The following is a 14035-nucleotide window of genomic DNA, read 5'->3' as shown; positions in this document are numbered from 1 at the left end:
AACCTGCAGATAAATCAGATAAAATCAAGTGGAAGTGGGAGCTCGTTGAAAATACGTCTTCAGTCAGCCATGGTCAGGCCGCCTCCCTATGTAAATGTGTTGTATTGGGATTTTATGGGATAGACCAACACAAAGTGGTGCATAATTATGAAGAGGAAGGAAAATGATACATGGTTTTACTTTTTTTTTAACAAATAAAAAACAGAAAAGAGTGGTGTGCAAAAGTATCCATCCCTCTTTACTCTGATAGCCTTAAATAAAATCCTTTGCAACCAGTTTCCTTCAGAAGTCACCTAATTAGTGAATGGGGTCCACCTGTGTGTAATCTAATCTCAGTGTAAATACAGCTGTTCTGTAAAAGCCTCAGAGGTTTGATAGAGAACATTAGTGAACCAACAGCATCACGAAGCTCGGGGAACACACCAGACAGGTCAGGGATAAAGTTGTGGAGAAGTTTAAAGCATGGTTAGAATATGAAAAAAATATCCCAAGCTTTGAACATCTCACAGAGCACTGTTCAATCCATCACATGAAAATGGAAAGAGTATGGCACAACTGCAAACCTACCAAGACATGGCCGTCCACCTAAACTGACAGGCTGGGCAAGGAGAGCTTTGATCAGAAAAGCAGCCAAGAGGCCCATGATATCTCTGGAGGAGCTGCAGAGATCCACAGCTCAGGAGGGAGAATCTGTCCACAGGACAACTATTAAGGCCTCCACACACCACCCAGACTTAAACCAACAGCCAGCTGCCTTTATCCGACCACTCTGTTGCCTCTTGTCTGACCCGTTCGGTAGAAAAGTTGCATTGAACAAACTGCTTCGACATGCTGCCAGCTCCAGAGTGGCGTGTATGTTCTGCACTTGCATGAGATGCAATAAGCGGGTGGCACTTGTGTTGTGTATAAAAAAGGCGCTGGACTAGAGGTTTATGCACGCAACTCTCTTTACTTTTGATAAAAGTGAAACTTCACTATTTCAGACAAAAACAGCTGCATACTAAACTAGTATGCAGCGAGGCATTACCAAACAAACACAGGTTAATTTGTCCTGAACGGACATAACAGCTAGTCTCATGCCAGCACTCCAAAACATGAAAACAAGAAATGACAGAACGGAGTGTATAGACAAACAAAGCGCACAGTATTCCACCCCTCCCACACACTGCACTGAATGGCCCAGTCACAGTCCAGACCTAAATCAACTTGAGAATCCCTGGCAAGACTTGAAAATTGCTGTTTACAGACACTCTCCATCTAATCAGACTAAGCTTGAGCTATTTTGCAAGGAAGAATGGGAAAATATTTCAGTCTCTATATGTGCATCGCTGGTAGAGACTCACCCCAAAACACTTGCAGCTGTCATTGCAGCTAAAGGTGGTTCTACAAAGTGTTGACTCAGGGGGATGAATACTTTTGCACACCACACTTTTCTGTTTTTTATTTGTAAAAAATAATTAAAACCATGTATCATTTTCCCTCCACTTCACAACTATGCACCACTTTGTGTTGGTCTATCACATAAAAACCCAATAAAATAATTTATATTTGTAGTTAAAATGTTACAATGAGGAAAAGTTCAAGGGGGGTGAATACTTTTGCAAGGCACTGTATGCTGGAACAGTAACGTAGCCAAAGTTGAAAATGTCCACATAACAATGAAAAGGAAAACATCTCCCAAACTCCTGCAATTGTTGAAAGAAATGTATTGGTTATTGCCAATATATATATATAATATATATATTGCATAACACGAGACATTGCTGAACTCTGTGATGTCTTTTTCATTTCTGCAGAGTAAAAAATGAGGGTGGCAGAGTGAGAGACAAAACAGGTACCATCTGGTCTACTTCAGAAATTTAGGCTCAAAATTAACATTGTAGCTTATGGGGGAGTTGCTGGAGTGCTTGTTGCTCTAGGGCTGCTACAGCCAAAAGTGTAAGTCCTACATCTGAAATAAGATCATCAGCTGAAAGCCAACAAGATTTTCTACACTATGTATATATTGTCCATGTGAAGTGTTTTTTTCCAGCTGCTCTACACTCTTGCGATGATGTCATGCACTCTAGCTAATGCAATACACACCCATTATAAAATCAGAAGAAGGCCTAAAAATCCTCAAGATAAAACTGTGATTATTTAAAAACCGTAAAAGATTTTAAAAAGCTGAATTCATGCCCAATAGTTCAAGGTCTTCTGACTTTTTAAAATGTGGAATGGTGTCTGTAGCTCATAGTATGAAGCACAAGAAGAGGTTGAGAGACAGAGAGGTTTACAATAGCGCCACCTGCTGGTCATTTTTGGTGTGTGAGTTACAGGGGCCATTCTAGACCACCCCTATGAATTCCATTTTCATAAGAGTTATGGTGTGGGCACAGTGCCAAATATTAAATCGGATGGCCACCAGAGCGCCACCTAGTGGTGGATCGGTAAGTCCTTCGTCAGATATCCTCAGGAAGGCACTGACAATAATCATACCAAGCTAACCCTCGTGTTAATCAGACCAACTGATGTGGAGATATAAAGTACTTTAATTTTAAAAGCTCCATCTTCTGGTCATCATCCAAATTTTTGCACAGGGCCTCAGGGGCTCATATGGAAGTAGTACCGTGAGTTTCATGTAATTTGGACACACCAATGTGGAGATATACATCATTTCCTGTTTGGAACCAAATCTTTTAATAACTTCTTTAAATTCTTTTAATAAATTTTGTCAGGAGGGTCCACAGATGCTGTCTCCAAAGTGTTGTGCAAATTGGTTAAATTGCCTGGGAGGAGTTCGAAAAAGTAGGTGTAGTTGCAACATTTTGTGAATTTGCAAAAAAAGGAAAAAAACGGTAGACGGAAATGGGCGTGGCCTATATCTAGAGACTTGAAACAATTCAGTGAAAGCGTGGATCTAAGGTTTTTGAATGTTCGAGTATATTTATAAAGATGCAGTATAAATATAAATATGCAGTATAAATATAAAGATGCAGTATGAATATAAATATGGAGTATAAATATAAAGATGCAGTATAAATATAAAGATGCAGTTTAGAAATAAAGATGCATTACAAATATAAATATGCAGTATAAATATAAAGATTCAGTTTATATATAAAGATGCAGTACGAATATAAAGATGCAGTACAAGTATAAAGATGCAGTACAAATACAAAGATGCAGTCTAAATGATGTAGATGTAGTTTAGATATATAGCAGTCTGCTTCCAGATGAAGTAAAGTGTCTCTGCTTCGTTCAGCTTCAGCAGAAGTAGGTCAACAACAACACAAAACCACACAGTGTGTAATCACATTTACTACACAAGGACACACACACACACACACACACTAATGCATTAATGAGCAGTGGCCCTGTGGTCGCCTCCCACAGAGCTTCATTCAGTAAACACAAGTCTTTAGCACCACCCGGTGGCGACCAGAGGCAACTAGACAGAGACGCGCACAAAACTACACGCACACACACGCGTGAGGACTCACATGTACACACTCACATGTACGCACTCACATGTACGCACTCACTTGTACACACTCACTTGTAAGCATGCACACACAGACAGAAACACCTAAATTCAAGATTGGAAATATTTGTTTGCTCAAAGCTTCAGCGTATAAAGTCTGTTCAGAAATGGCGAGACGACGGCTGACGAGACACAACGTTTAAATAAAGTCTGTTTCGATCAGCTGTTTAAAGAAAGTTTTCTGTTTCACTTACTTCACCTCAACAAGTTTCTTCAGCTCTGTCTTCTCGACCGCCCGCTCCTTTTCCCTCTGTTTCACTTCTTTTCTCTCGACTCGTTTCTCCACCGAGTGAAAACGGATGGTCAACACACATACACACACACGCACACAAACACACTAATCACACACACGCACACAAACACACTAATCACACACACACACACTCACTAAACACACACACAGTGACACAATGAAAGACAAGAAGAGAAAGGACAAACTCCCCCTCTGGGCTTACATCACTGTCGCTATAACAACCATAAAGAGGCTCCCAAATCCTGCCTCTAAAACACACACACACAACACACACACACACACATTCCTGCATTGTTGAGGTCCATTCAGCTGAACCCAGAGAGTGCAGCTCTTCTGCTGTGGGCCTCTCTTTTCTCTCTCTCTCTCTCTCTGTCTCTCTCTGTCTCTCTGTCTCTCTCTCTCTCTCTCTCTCTCTCTCTGTCTCTCTCTCTCTCACACACACACACACACACACACGCACACACACACACACATTTTACATTTTAATGAGTTAAAACAGAAATAAGTTTGTGTTAAACTGTAAATGGAGGAAAAACATCTACATTTATCAGACTTGGTGACCAGGTGTCTCAGTGATGATGTCATCCAACAGCTCATTAGCCTCCTTAACAGCATGATGTTCCCACTGAGATGTCTGCAGCCACCTGATGCTGCTGTCAATCACTGTGACATCATCACACTGCTTCCAATGCTGTTGCAACAATAGAGACAGATGATAGATCGATAGATAGATAGACGAACGAACGGACTTGCAGACAAGGAAAAGAAAAAGGAAAATAAGAAAAGCGCTGGACCAGAGACATCAGAAGGTCAAGAGACTGACGATAAAGGAGGAGGAGAAGAAGAAGAAGAAGAAGAAGAAGAAGAAGAAAAGGCTGATGATGAGCAACAGAGAAGTGAAGGAGTACCTGTCTCACCATCACCTGCCTCAACTGCTCGAGGTGAGACATTTTTGTCTTTGAGTTTCTGGTGAGATCAAGAGGAGAAACGTGTCTTCATGAAATCATTAAGAACAGAAACCTGCAGTAGAGTTTGTTATGATGATCATTTTATTCACATTAAAAAGATATACATGTACATTTACATTTACATTTAACATCTACATGTACATTTTACTTTTACTTTTACTTTTACTTTTACTTTTACTTTTACATCTACATCTACATTTCCATTTTACAGCTACATCTACATCTACATTTACATTTACATGCACATTTACATTTTACATTTACATTCATATTTAGGGCATTTAGCAGACCTTTTTGTCCAAAGCGACCTACAATAGTACATTTGTCACAAGAAAGAAACCACAACATGTCACCATCGAAGGAGGACACACATTTAACATAATGATCAATCCGGGTCTTGATGTCCTTTGATTAACTACTTGATGTTACACAAATGTGTATCTGCAGGGATTAGGAGTCAGGAATCACCATTTACATCTGGAGATCAAAAGGGCTCTTCCCAAACGTCACTCCAAATGTGTATTTTCTTCCTCACCGGACAGCAGGAGTTAGGAGACCAAGGAGTTCCCACAATAATTCTCGGGCGAGATATACTCACGGGCGACCTCAGTTTTAACCCTAACCCACAACACAGTGTTTCCAACCAAAGGATCAGAAGAAGAGCTTGTATTTGTCTCTTGTTTAGATTTTTGTGCTGACATAAAACACAGAGTGTTTTATTCTGAAAGTTAGCCAGATGTTATGATGTTGCTTCAGTGTCTGACTTCCTGTCAGCTCTCTGCAGAATTGTTGCATCATGCTCCAGCATCAGGCGGAAATAGGAGTCCTGTTTTTCTGCTCCGGAAGGGTCCGGACTGCTGGAGCAGATAAGCAGATACTGATCCATGACTGAGCCGGACTGACTGAATCTTAGTGGTTCACTGACAGGAACTATATGTATACAAACAGAGAGACAGGCAGGCAGATGTGACTCGTTGATGCTGATCAAACTGAACACCTGACTGTGTATCAGAGTCTGTTGACAGGTGTTCTGTACCATCGTCCTGTCGACCCTGTCAGCTTCCTGCAGAGCTGCCTGACCACAACCACACAGCTCGGGGGACCTGAGGCTGTCACATGGGACACCTTCATCCTCCTGGAGAGACACCAGCTGAGCTCCAGTTCCCCTAGTTCAACACCTGGACCCTGCAGAACATCACCTGGACCCCCCAAACTATCACTACCTCCAATGAAACCGCAGACACCCCAAGCACCACTCCCTAAACTCTTCACAACACCCCCATCACCACAGACAACACCTCCAGTAGCCCCTATAACACCATCAGCACCATCTAAAACAACATCTGTGCCCCCTATAGACCCCCAATTAACACCAGCAGTACCACATATAGCCCAAACTGTACACCCTATACCTTGGATTATCCCTCCGACTGTCTCCATTAAGCATAAAACACCTGCTGAACCCAAAGTCCTTGTCCCAGCTGCACCTGGATCTGCAGGTATCCCATCACCTGTCCCCTCTGAGAAGAAGGAACATGGATTCAACTTAGAGGGTGAGATGCTCCACTGATGAGTTCAGTCTGAACCTTCAGACGCTGTCACAGAAACATTTCCTGACTCTGTCCCTCCTCTCAGCTCCTCCATCTGGTCCTCCTCCCCCTCCGGTCCGGCCTCAGCTCTCTATTGACTCGGACTCTGACATGACAGAAAGTTCTGGGCTCCAGCAGGAAGTCAGCATCCTTCCTCCTCAGAGACCACGCCCCCTTATCATCTTCATCATCGGTAAGAGAATCCAGTATGGGCATAGAATACTGCCATAAATCGCATGTGCGCATTGAGACTTGCACATGTGCGATAAAACATCCGCGCGCACAAATCAAACATCTGCATGCTTTTTTCCGTGAGCAGTTTTCCGAGCACTCGCAAGCTATTTTTTATCCTGCATCTCTGGCCCCTGGGGCAATATTGTGGCCTGCCAGGGGAAAAACAGCTCGAGCGTGCGCCAAGTCTGCTCGCTGGCGAAACCCTCCTCTCCTCGCTTGGAAAACTTTCCCCCTGCTTGCGTGCAAGTAATTTTTTTTGGTGGGCAGTTTTTGTCAGTAAGGGGGCAGGCCTGGGGGCATGCCAATCACCACCGTATCCCCGAATATAAATGGAAACACCACTGGGACAAACGGGACAAACCACACAGCCTTGAATGCCTGAATGACATGTATTGTGATTTGGTGTCTTGACTTGAATGTTTGCAAAATGTCACACCGAACAATGAAGTTCAGTGCTGTCTTTTCTTTCCTCCATCACTGACATTATTCTGATAAAATGCTGATCATTTTTTGTAACTTGGACCCTGTTGCACACAGACATTTTTTATTTTGGTAAAACTGTTTTGTGCATATTCTCGATCTAGGCAACTTTTTTCTCCCTGAAAATTATAAACGTAATATTTTAAATAAATAAATAAACGTAGTAATAATAATAATAATAATAATAATAATAATAATAATAATAAAGATAAAAGGCCTAGTGGTGTTGCCGTACCCTGCTGTCCGATTGGCAAATACGCTCAACCAACTATATTTGGGGATACAGTGGTGGTTGGTATGCCCCCAGACCCGCCCCCTTACTGACAAAATACGCACACTAAAAAAAAAGTTTTCCGAGCGAGGAGAGGAGGCTTTCGCGAGCGAGCAGGGGAAAGTATTGCAAGCGGACTCTGCGCACACTTAAGCTGTTTTTCTCCTGGCACCCCACCACATTGCTCCAGGGGGCAGGGATGCAGGATTAAAAGTAGCTCGCTGCTTGGAAAAGCGTTCTGGGAAAAAAAAATGCACGCGCGAATGTTTGATTTGTGCGCGCAGATGTTTTATAGCGTGCACGCGATTTATGGCAGTATACATAATCCGAGAAGAAACGTCTCTGTCTCTAGGTGTCCAGTTGATTTGTTTATGTGTTGTGTTTTGTACTTGATTGATACTTTTGGTCTTTTTCTGTGTATTTACTAGTCAGAACCGCATTTGTGTCCATCAGGTGGTCCAGGAAGTGGGAAGGGAAGTCAGGCGGCTCGGCTGGCTCAGTGCTTCAGCCTTAGAGTCATCTCATTGGATGAGCTTCTCAGGAGGCAGCTGCTAAGCCACGCCTCCCCGAGCAGAAAGTGGAGTGTTATTTCAGAAATGATGGGTCATGGAGAGCTGGGACCACAGGTGAGTCAACACACCTGAACCACCAGTCATCACCTGAACACATCACTGATTTAACTTGTAACCTGACTGCAGGAGGAGACGATCTCGGAGCTGAGGCGACAGCTGATTGGTCAGCAGGAGTTAAGAGGCTTTATAGTGGACGGATTTCCACGAGACGTACACCAAGCTCTCAGCTTCCAGGAGCAGGTACCATCCAATCAGGGAGCTTGATGCAGTTTGCTGAAGGGGACGTGGTTTTACCTAAAGTTGGTCATGAAACAAAACCCTATCATACCTAGAGCAAATCAATATCAAATACTATTAACAGGTCTAAAATCAATAAATCAATTATTGGCACTGTTGAAACACAAAGACTGATGACATTATCCTCACCTGCTGTGTTCAGGTTGGCTCCCCTGATCTGGTGATGCTTCTGCTCTGTTCCAATGAGACGCTGCGCTGTCGTCTGCAGCAACGAGCCACACAGCTCGGTCTCCTTGGAGACAACAGCCACGCCCTCAGGAGACGCCTGGAGTTGTTTCAGAGAGACATTGTCTCCATCAGCAGATACTACAGACAGCTACACCTGCAGATACAGGTACACCTGAGGACACAGATACCCCTTAGAACACAGCTACACTTCAGAACACAGGTATACCTGAGAACACAGATACACCTGAGAACACAGATACACCTGAGAACACAGATACACCTAAGAACACAGGTACACCTGAGGACACAGATACACCTGAGGACACAGGTACACCTGAGGACACAGATACACCTGAGAACACAGGTATACCTGAGAACACAGATACACCTGAGAACACAGGTACACCTGAGGACACAGATACACCTGAGAACACAGGTATACCTGAGAACACAGCTACACCTGAGAACACAAGTACACCTGAGAACACAGCTACACCTGAGAACACAGGTACACCTGAGGACACAGATACACCAGAGAACACAGGTATACCTGAGAACACAGATACACCTGAGAACACAGGTATACCTGAGAACACAGATACACCTGAGAACACAGATACACCCAAGAACACAGGTACACCTGAGGACAGAGATACACCTGAGAATACAGGTATACCTGAGAACACAGCTACACCTGAGAACACAGGTATACCTGAGAACACAGCTACACCTGAGAACACAAGTACACCCTAGGGCACAGGTACACCTGAGGACACAGGTACACCTGAGAACACAGGTATACCTGAGAACACAGGTACACCTGAGAACACAGGTATACCTGAGAACACAGCTACACCTGAGAACACAAGTTCACCTGAGGGCACAGGTACACCGGATGACACAGGTATACCTGAGAACACAGCTACACCTGAGAACACAAGTACACCCTAGGGCACAGGTACACCTGAGGACACAGGTACACCTGAGAACACAGGTATACCTGAGAACACAGCTACACCTGAGAACACAGGTATACCTGAGAACACAGCTACACCTGAGAACACAAGTTCACCTGAGGGCACAGGTACACTGGATGACACAGGTATACCTGAGAACACAGCTACACCTGAGAACACAAGTTCACCTGAGGGCACAGGTATACCTGAGAACACAGGTACAGCTGAGGGCACAGGTATACCTGAGAACATAGGTACACCTGAGGACACAGATTCACCTGAGAACACAGATACAGCTTAGGACACAGCTACACCTGCAGCAACAGCTACACCTGAGGACACAGGTGCACCTACAGACTAAGGTACGCCTGTTTGCTCTCCATACATCCTCCAGATGTCATTCTCCTTGAAGTCGACCTGAAACTGATAAATAATTGAGAATTGTTGGATCCTGATGGAAAGTTTGTTTTTCAACAAAAACAGGAAACTGTTGGTGTCATCCTGTTAGCCAACAAGCTAACAGCTGATATGTGTGTGTGTGTGTGTGTGTGTGTGTGTTTGTGTGTGTGTGTGCGCGTGTGTGTGTGTGTGTAGGTGGATGCTGACCGAGATGAGGAGAAGGTATTTGCTGATCTGAGTTCAGTCATCAGAAAGAAACTGCTTCTAAACGGTATTAATTGATTAATCATTGATGAGTGCTCCTTTTAGCTGCTGTTTAGTTTGATGTAACAAAGATGGATCTGATCACAGTCAGCTGTCTGTCATAATCACTGATTACTATTGATCAAAGCAATACAATCACTGATTGAGCCATGTAACTTATTGTTTGATCTGTTTCTTTTGTCTACAGGTCCTGCTGATATCCCAGAATGCAACATTGGGGTCAGATCTATTGATCAATAACACAAAACTTATCACGAGCCAATTAGTAATCAGTATGGTCTGTTCTTTTTGGATAATAATGCAGTCTGTCGTTTGTTAACTTGTTTGTTAACGTGTATATTCCCTGTGATTCTCAGGGAATAAAAAGTGAACTGTTTTGTGGGGTAGGAGTCAACACATTCCATGCACTGTTGAGAAACCTAATCTACAAATTTATTTGCTGATTCTGGTTCATGGAACGTCATCATTGTGCAAACTGTCAAACCATGGTTTTAGTACTGTGCGATACCAGTCATCCATGTGGAAACACTGGTATCATTGCCTTTTTTAATTGTCTTGTTGTTGTTTGTGTATGTGTTGTCGTTTGTGTTGGTATGTGTATTTATTGGACTATGAGTCTGGAAATAAAAGTCAATTGATTGATTGATAGATCAGGCTGTGATGTCTGCCCGTCAGTTGTCTCTTTGCAGCAGGTGAATGACCAAATTTTGGTCTGCTGTTGAATTCAGTTCAGATTATCTGTTGTTGTTGCTGTCGTCTCCACATGTTGAATCCACTGACTGATGTTTAGGCCGACTCAGTAAATCAACTGCGTGAAGACTAAAGTGAGAACAAGATGCAACAAAAACAACATTTCTCTGATCTTTATGTTCACAGAGTTTATACTCCATCAATGCACCTTAAAGGGTAAGTTTACCCAAATGAAGTGTGCGTGTCTTCACGTTAAACACTATCAGCTCTGTTATTTAAAGACTGAAGGACACAGAGAGCATCATGGGTAATCACCACCCTTATCACAACAAGGAATGTTAATGACACAGCCGGTGACGACACCTCACGAGATAACAAGACAGAAATAAACTGAACAGAGGAACAGGAGCGAGACAGATGGTTTTGACTTTTAACCACCTTTATTAAAAGATGTTTATGTATTCATTGTAGCACACTGTACTGTACATCCCCCTACACACACACACACACATACACATGCATGCACACACACACTCACACTCACAATGAACAGATGACCAGCTCTGTCTAGACACCAAAGCTTCTGAAACACATCAGGGTCATTAACAAATGAATAATACTAACAAAGAAAAAATGGAAACAATCTTCGAGCCCTCATCTGAACATGAGAAGAAGAGGGCCTTCAGAGATGGTGACAGGGAGCAGATGAGGCGGGTCCAGGGGGAGCTTAAGGAGAGGATCCAACAGGGTAAAGACAGCTACAGGAGGAAGCTGGAACACAAACTCCAGCAGAACAACTTGCAGGAAGTGTGGAACGGCATGAGGAGCATCACTGGCTACAAACCACCTGGAAGCCAGACAACGGGGGGGATTGTACGTGCCAACGAGCTGAATCTGTTCTTCAATAGATTTGACGAGAGGGCTCCGAACTACCCCTCCCCCAGCTTCTCCACATCCACCCACCTCCAAACCTCTGGCCCTGCTGTCCCCCTTCCCACACAGCTCTTTCCGGACTTCACCCTACCTGTCCTCTCTACCCCACCATCATCTCCCCCCACCCCCACCAACACACATGGCACACTGACGTTCAGGTGAGGAAAGAGCTGTGCAGACTCTACCCAGGCAAGGCAGCAGGTCCCGACGGTGTCAGCCCGAGGGTCCTCAAAGCGTGTGCATCCCAGCTGAGTGGACTCCTGCAGCACATCTTCAACCTGAGCCTGAGTCTGCAGAGGGTCCCTGTGCTGTGGAAGACATCTTGCCTGGTTCTGGTACCGAAGAAGACGCATCCCAGCACCCCCAACGACTACAGACCGGTGGCACTGACGAAGTCTCTGGAGAGGCTGATCCTCTCAATTCTTCGGCCCCTGGTCAGCTCGTCACTGGACCCTCTTCAATTCGCCTACCAGCAGAAACTAGAAGTGGAGGACGCCAACATCTTCCTGCTCCACCGCGCCAGCACCCATCTGGACAGATCAGGAAGCACTGTGAGAATCATGTTTTTTGACTTCTCCAGTGCGTTCAACACCATCCGGCCTGCCCTGCTCGGGAGCAAACTGACGGCGATGCGGGTGGACCCTCACCTGGTTTCTTGGATCACGGACTATTTGACAGGTCGACCACAGTATGTCAGACTGCAGGACGGTGTGTCTGACACTGTGGTCAGCAGCACCGGGGCACCACAGGGAACTGTTCTCTCACCATTTCTGTTCACCCTGTACACCTCGGACTTTCAGTTCCACTCTGAGACCTGCCACCTGCAGAAGTTCTGTGGCTGTATCAGTGAGGAGAAGGAGGAGGAGTACAGGGGCGTTGTGGACTCCTTCGTCGATTGGTGTGAGAATAACCATCTGCATCTTAACACCACTAAGACAAAGGAGCTGGTGGTGGACTTCCGCAGGAGGAAAGCCGCACACACACCAGTCTCCATCAACGGTGTGACTGTTGAGGTGGTCCAGGATTACAGATACCTTGGAGTCCACCTGAATAACAAACTGGACTGGGCCAAGAACACAGAGGCTGTGTACAAGAAGGGCCAGAGCCGACTCTATTTCCTGAGGAGACTCAGGTCCTTCAGTGTCTGCAACATCATGCTGAGGATGTTCTACCAGTCGGTGGTAGCCAGTGCCATCTTTTTTGGGGTTGTGTGCTGGGGCAGCAGGCTGATCAGTAGGATCATCAGGAAGACTGGCTCCATCCTGGGGGTCCAACTGGACTCTTTGATGGTGGTGTCTGAAAGGAGGATGCTGTGCAAACTGCGTAGTATCCTCTACAACAACATTCACCCTCTCCACCAAGTGCTAAACTCACACAGCAGCACCTTCAGCAGCAGACTCATCCCACCCCGATGTAACACGGAGCGCCTGAGGAAGTCTTTTCTCCCTCAGGCCATCAGACTGTTTAATGCATCCACCTCTGGTCGCGGGAGGGACAGTGGAGACACTGTCACCTGAGCCAAATCAAATCAATATCATTCCCTATCACTTCCATCACTTATTGAGTGTGCACTGGACCTTGTAAATCTCCTGCACTGGACTTAGTAAATTGCTGCTATTTCATGCTGCTGCTAAATTTACTATTTTTTTCACTTTATACCACTTGTCACTTTATTCAATCTTATTGTGTACTTTTTATTTCAGTTTTATGCTGCTCACTGTTGGATTGCATTCTGTGTACTTAGTAACTTGTTTATTTATTACTTTGCCATTATTTATTACTTTTGTATTCCTTTCTCACTTTGTTTTACTACTGTTGCACGACAATTTCCCTCGAGATAAATAAAGTTTTCTTGAATCTTGAATCTTGAATCGTAGCTGCTATTTATCAAGGAGAACTTGGGTACAGAAGTACTGTGATTTAAAGCTGCAATCTGGAGTTTTCTAAAAAAGTGGCCAGATAATTTGAATGAAACAGCTCCCAGGTCATCTTTTCTTCCTCTCTGCCTTCTAAGTCCCTCCCACAGAAGAGCAGGCTTGTAACCATGGTAACAGAGGACCCCAGATAGACAAGATGGCGCATTCCAAATAACAACAACAACATGAGCCCTGAGTTTTGTATTTCTAATCGGTACATCAGTTCTCTGAACCAGTTCAACCACTTCAGAGCTACTGAACACAAACTAACGTTATCATAACTGCTGCTCACTTACAGACACTTTTGCTAACTAGTAGCCATAAAGATGAAGCTAAACACCAGAGTTAGCATACAAGCTAACTAGCTAGATTTAGCAACAAGCTACGTAGCTCAACTGCAACATCATACAGCCATATGAGCTATTGCCAGAATTAATGTAACCGCAGCCATCTTAGCCTTGTGGTTAAAACACAGAGTGAAACATATATCCAGCAGGTTCTTACCTGTCCAGCAGAAAAAGT

At 44.2% G+C, this 14035-nt stretch overlaps 2 protein-coding genes across 9 annotated transcripts in view; one reads left to right on the top strand and one right to left on the bottom strand.

Moving 5' to 3' along the window:
- The window catches only part of LOC119019358 (adenylate kinase isoenzyme 5-like), an 11449-nt gene extending 820 nt beyond the window's left edge, over window positions 1-10629 (top strand). For 2 of the 4 annotated variants that reach the window (XM_037097849.1, XM_037097850.1), the window contains exons 2-8: window positions 5804-6297; window positions 6380-6526; window positions 7772-7944; window positions 8017-8130; window positions 8330-8521; window positions 9906-9981; window positions 10162-10629. In XM_037097849.1, the coding sequence (XP_036953744.1) occupies window positions 5804-6297; window positions 6380-6526; window positions 7772-7944; window positions 8017-8130; window positions 8330-8521; window positions 9906-9981; window positions 10162-10214 (1249 nt within the window). In that variant the 3' untranslated portion in view covers window positions 10215-10629. Of the gene's footprint in view, window positions 1-4256; window positions 4718-5756; window positions 6298-6379; window positions 6527-7771; window positions 7945-8016; window positions 8131-8329; window positions 8522-9905; window positions 9982-10161 lie in introns of those variants that run through there. The other 2 variants (XM_037097848.1, XM_037097851.1) reach the window with 2 other exon arrangements.
- gpsm1a (G protein signaling modulator 1a) overlaps window positions 1-14035 on the bottom strand; it is a 24438-nt gene extending 10403 nt beyond the window's left edge. Inside the window, exon 1 of one of the 5 annotated variants that reach the window (XM_037097845.1) lies at window positions 14018-14035. The gene's annotated coding sequence lies outside the window, so the exon portion shown is untranslated. Of the gene's footprint in view, window positions 1-3; window positions 23-3717; window positions 3955-14017 lie in introns of those variants that run through there. The other 4 variants (XM_037097842.1, XM_037097840.1, XM_037097846.1 and 1 more) reach the window with 4 other exon arrangements.

This window comes from Acanthopagrus latus, chromosome 5 (genome assembly GCF_904848185.1).
Source record: "Acanthopagrus latus isolate v.2019 chromosome 5, fAcaLat1.1, whole genome shotgun sequence".
In the NCBI taxonomy this organism is placed as follows: domain Eukaryota; kingdom Metazoa; phylum Chordata; class Actinopteri; order Spariformes; family Sparidae; genus Acanthopagrus; species Acanthopagrus latus.
The sequence above is the reverse complement of the archived record's forward strand: the minus strand, read 5'-3'. Positions and strand labels throughout refer to the sequence as shown.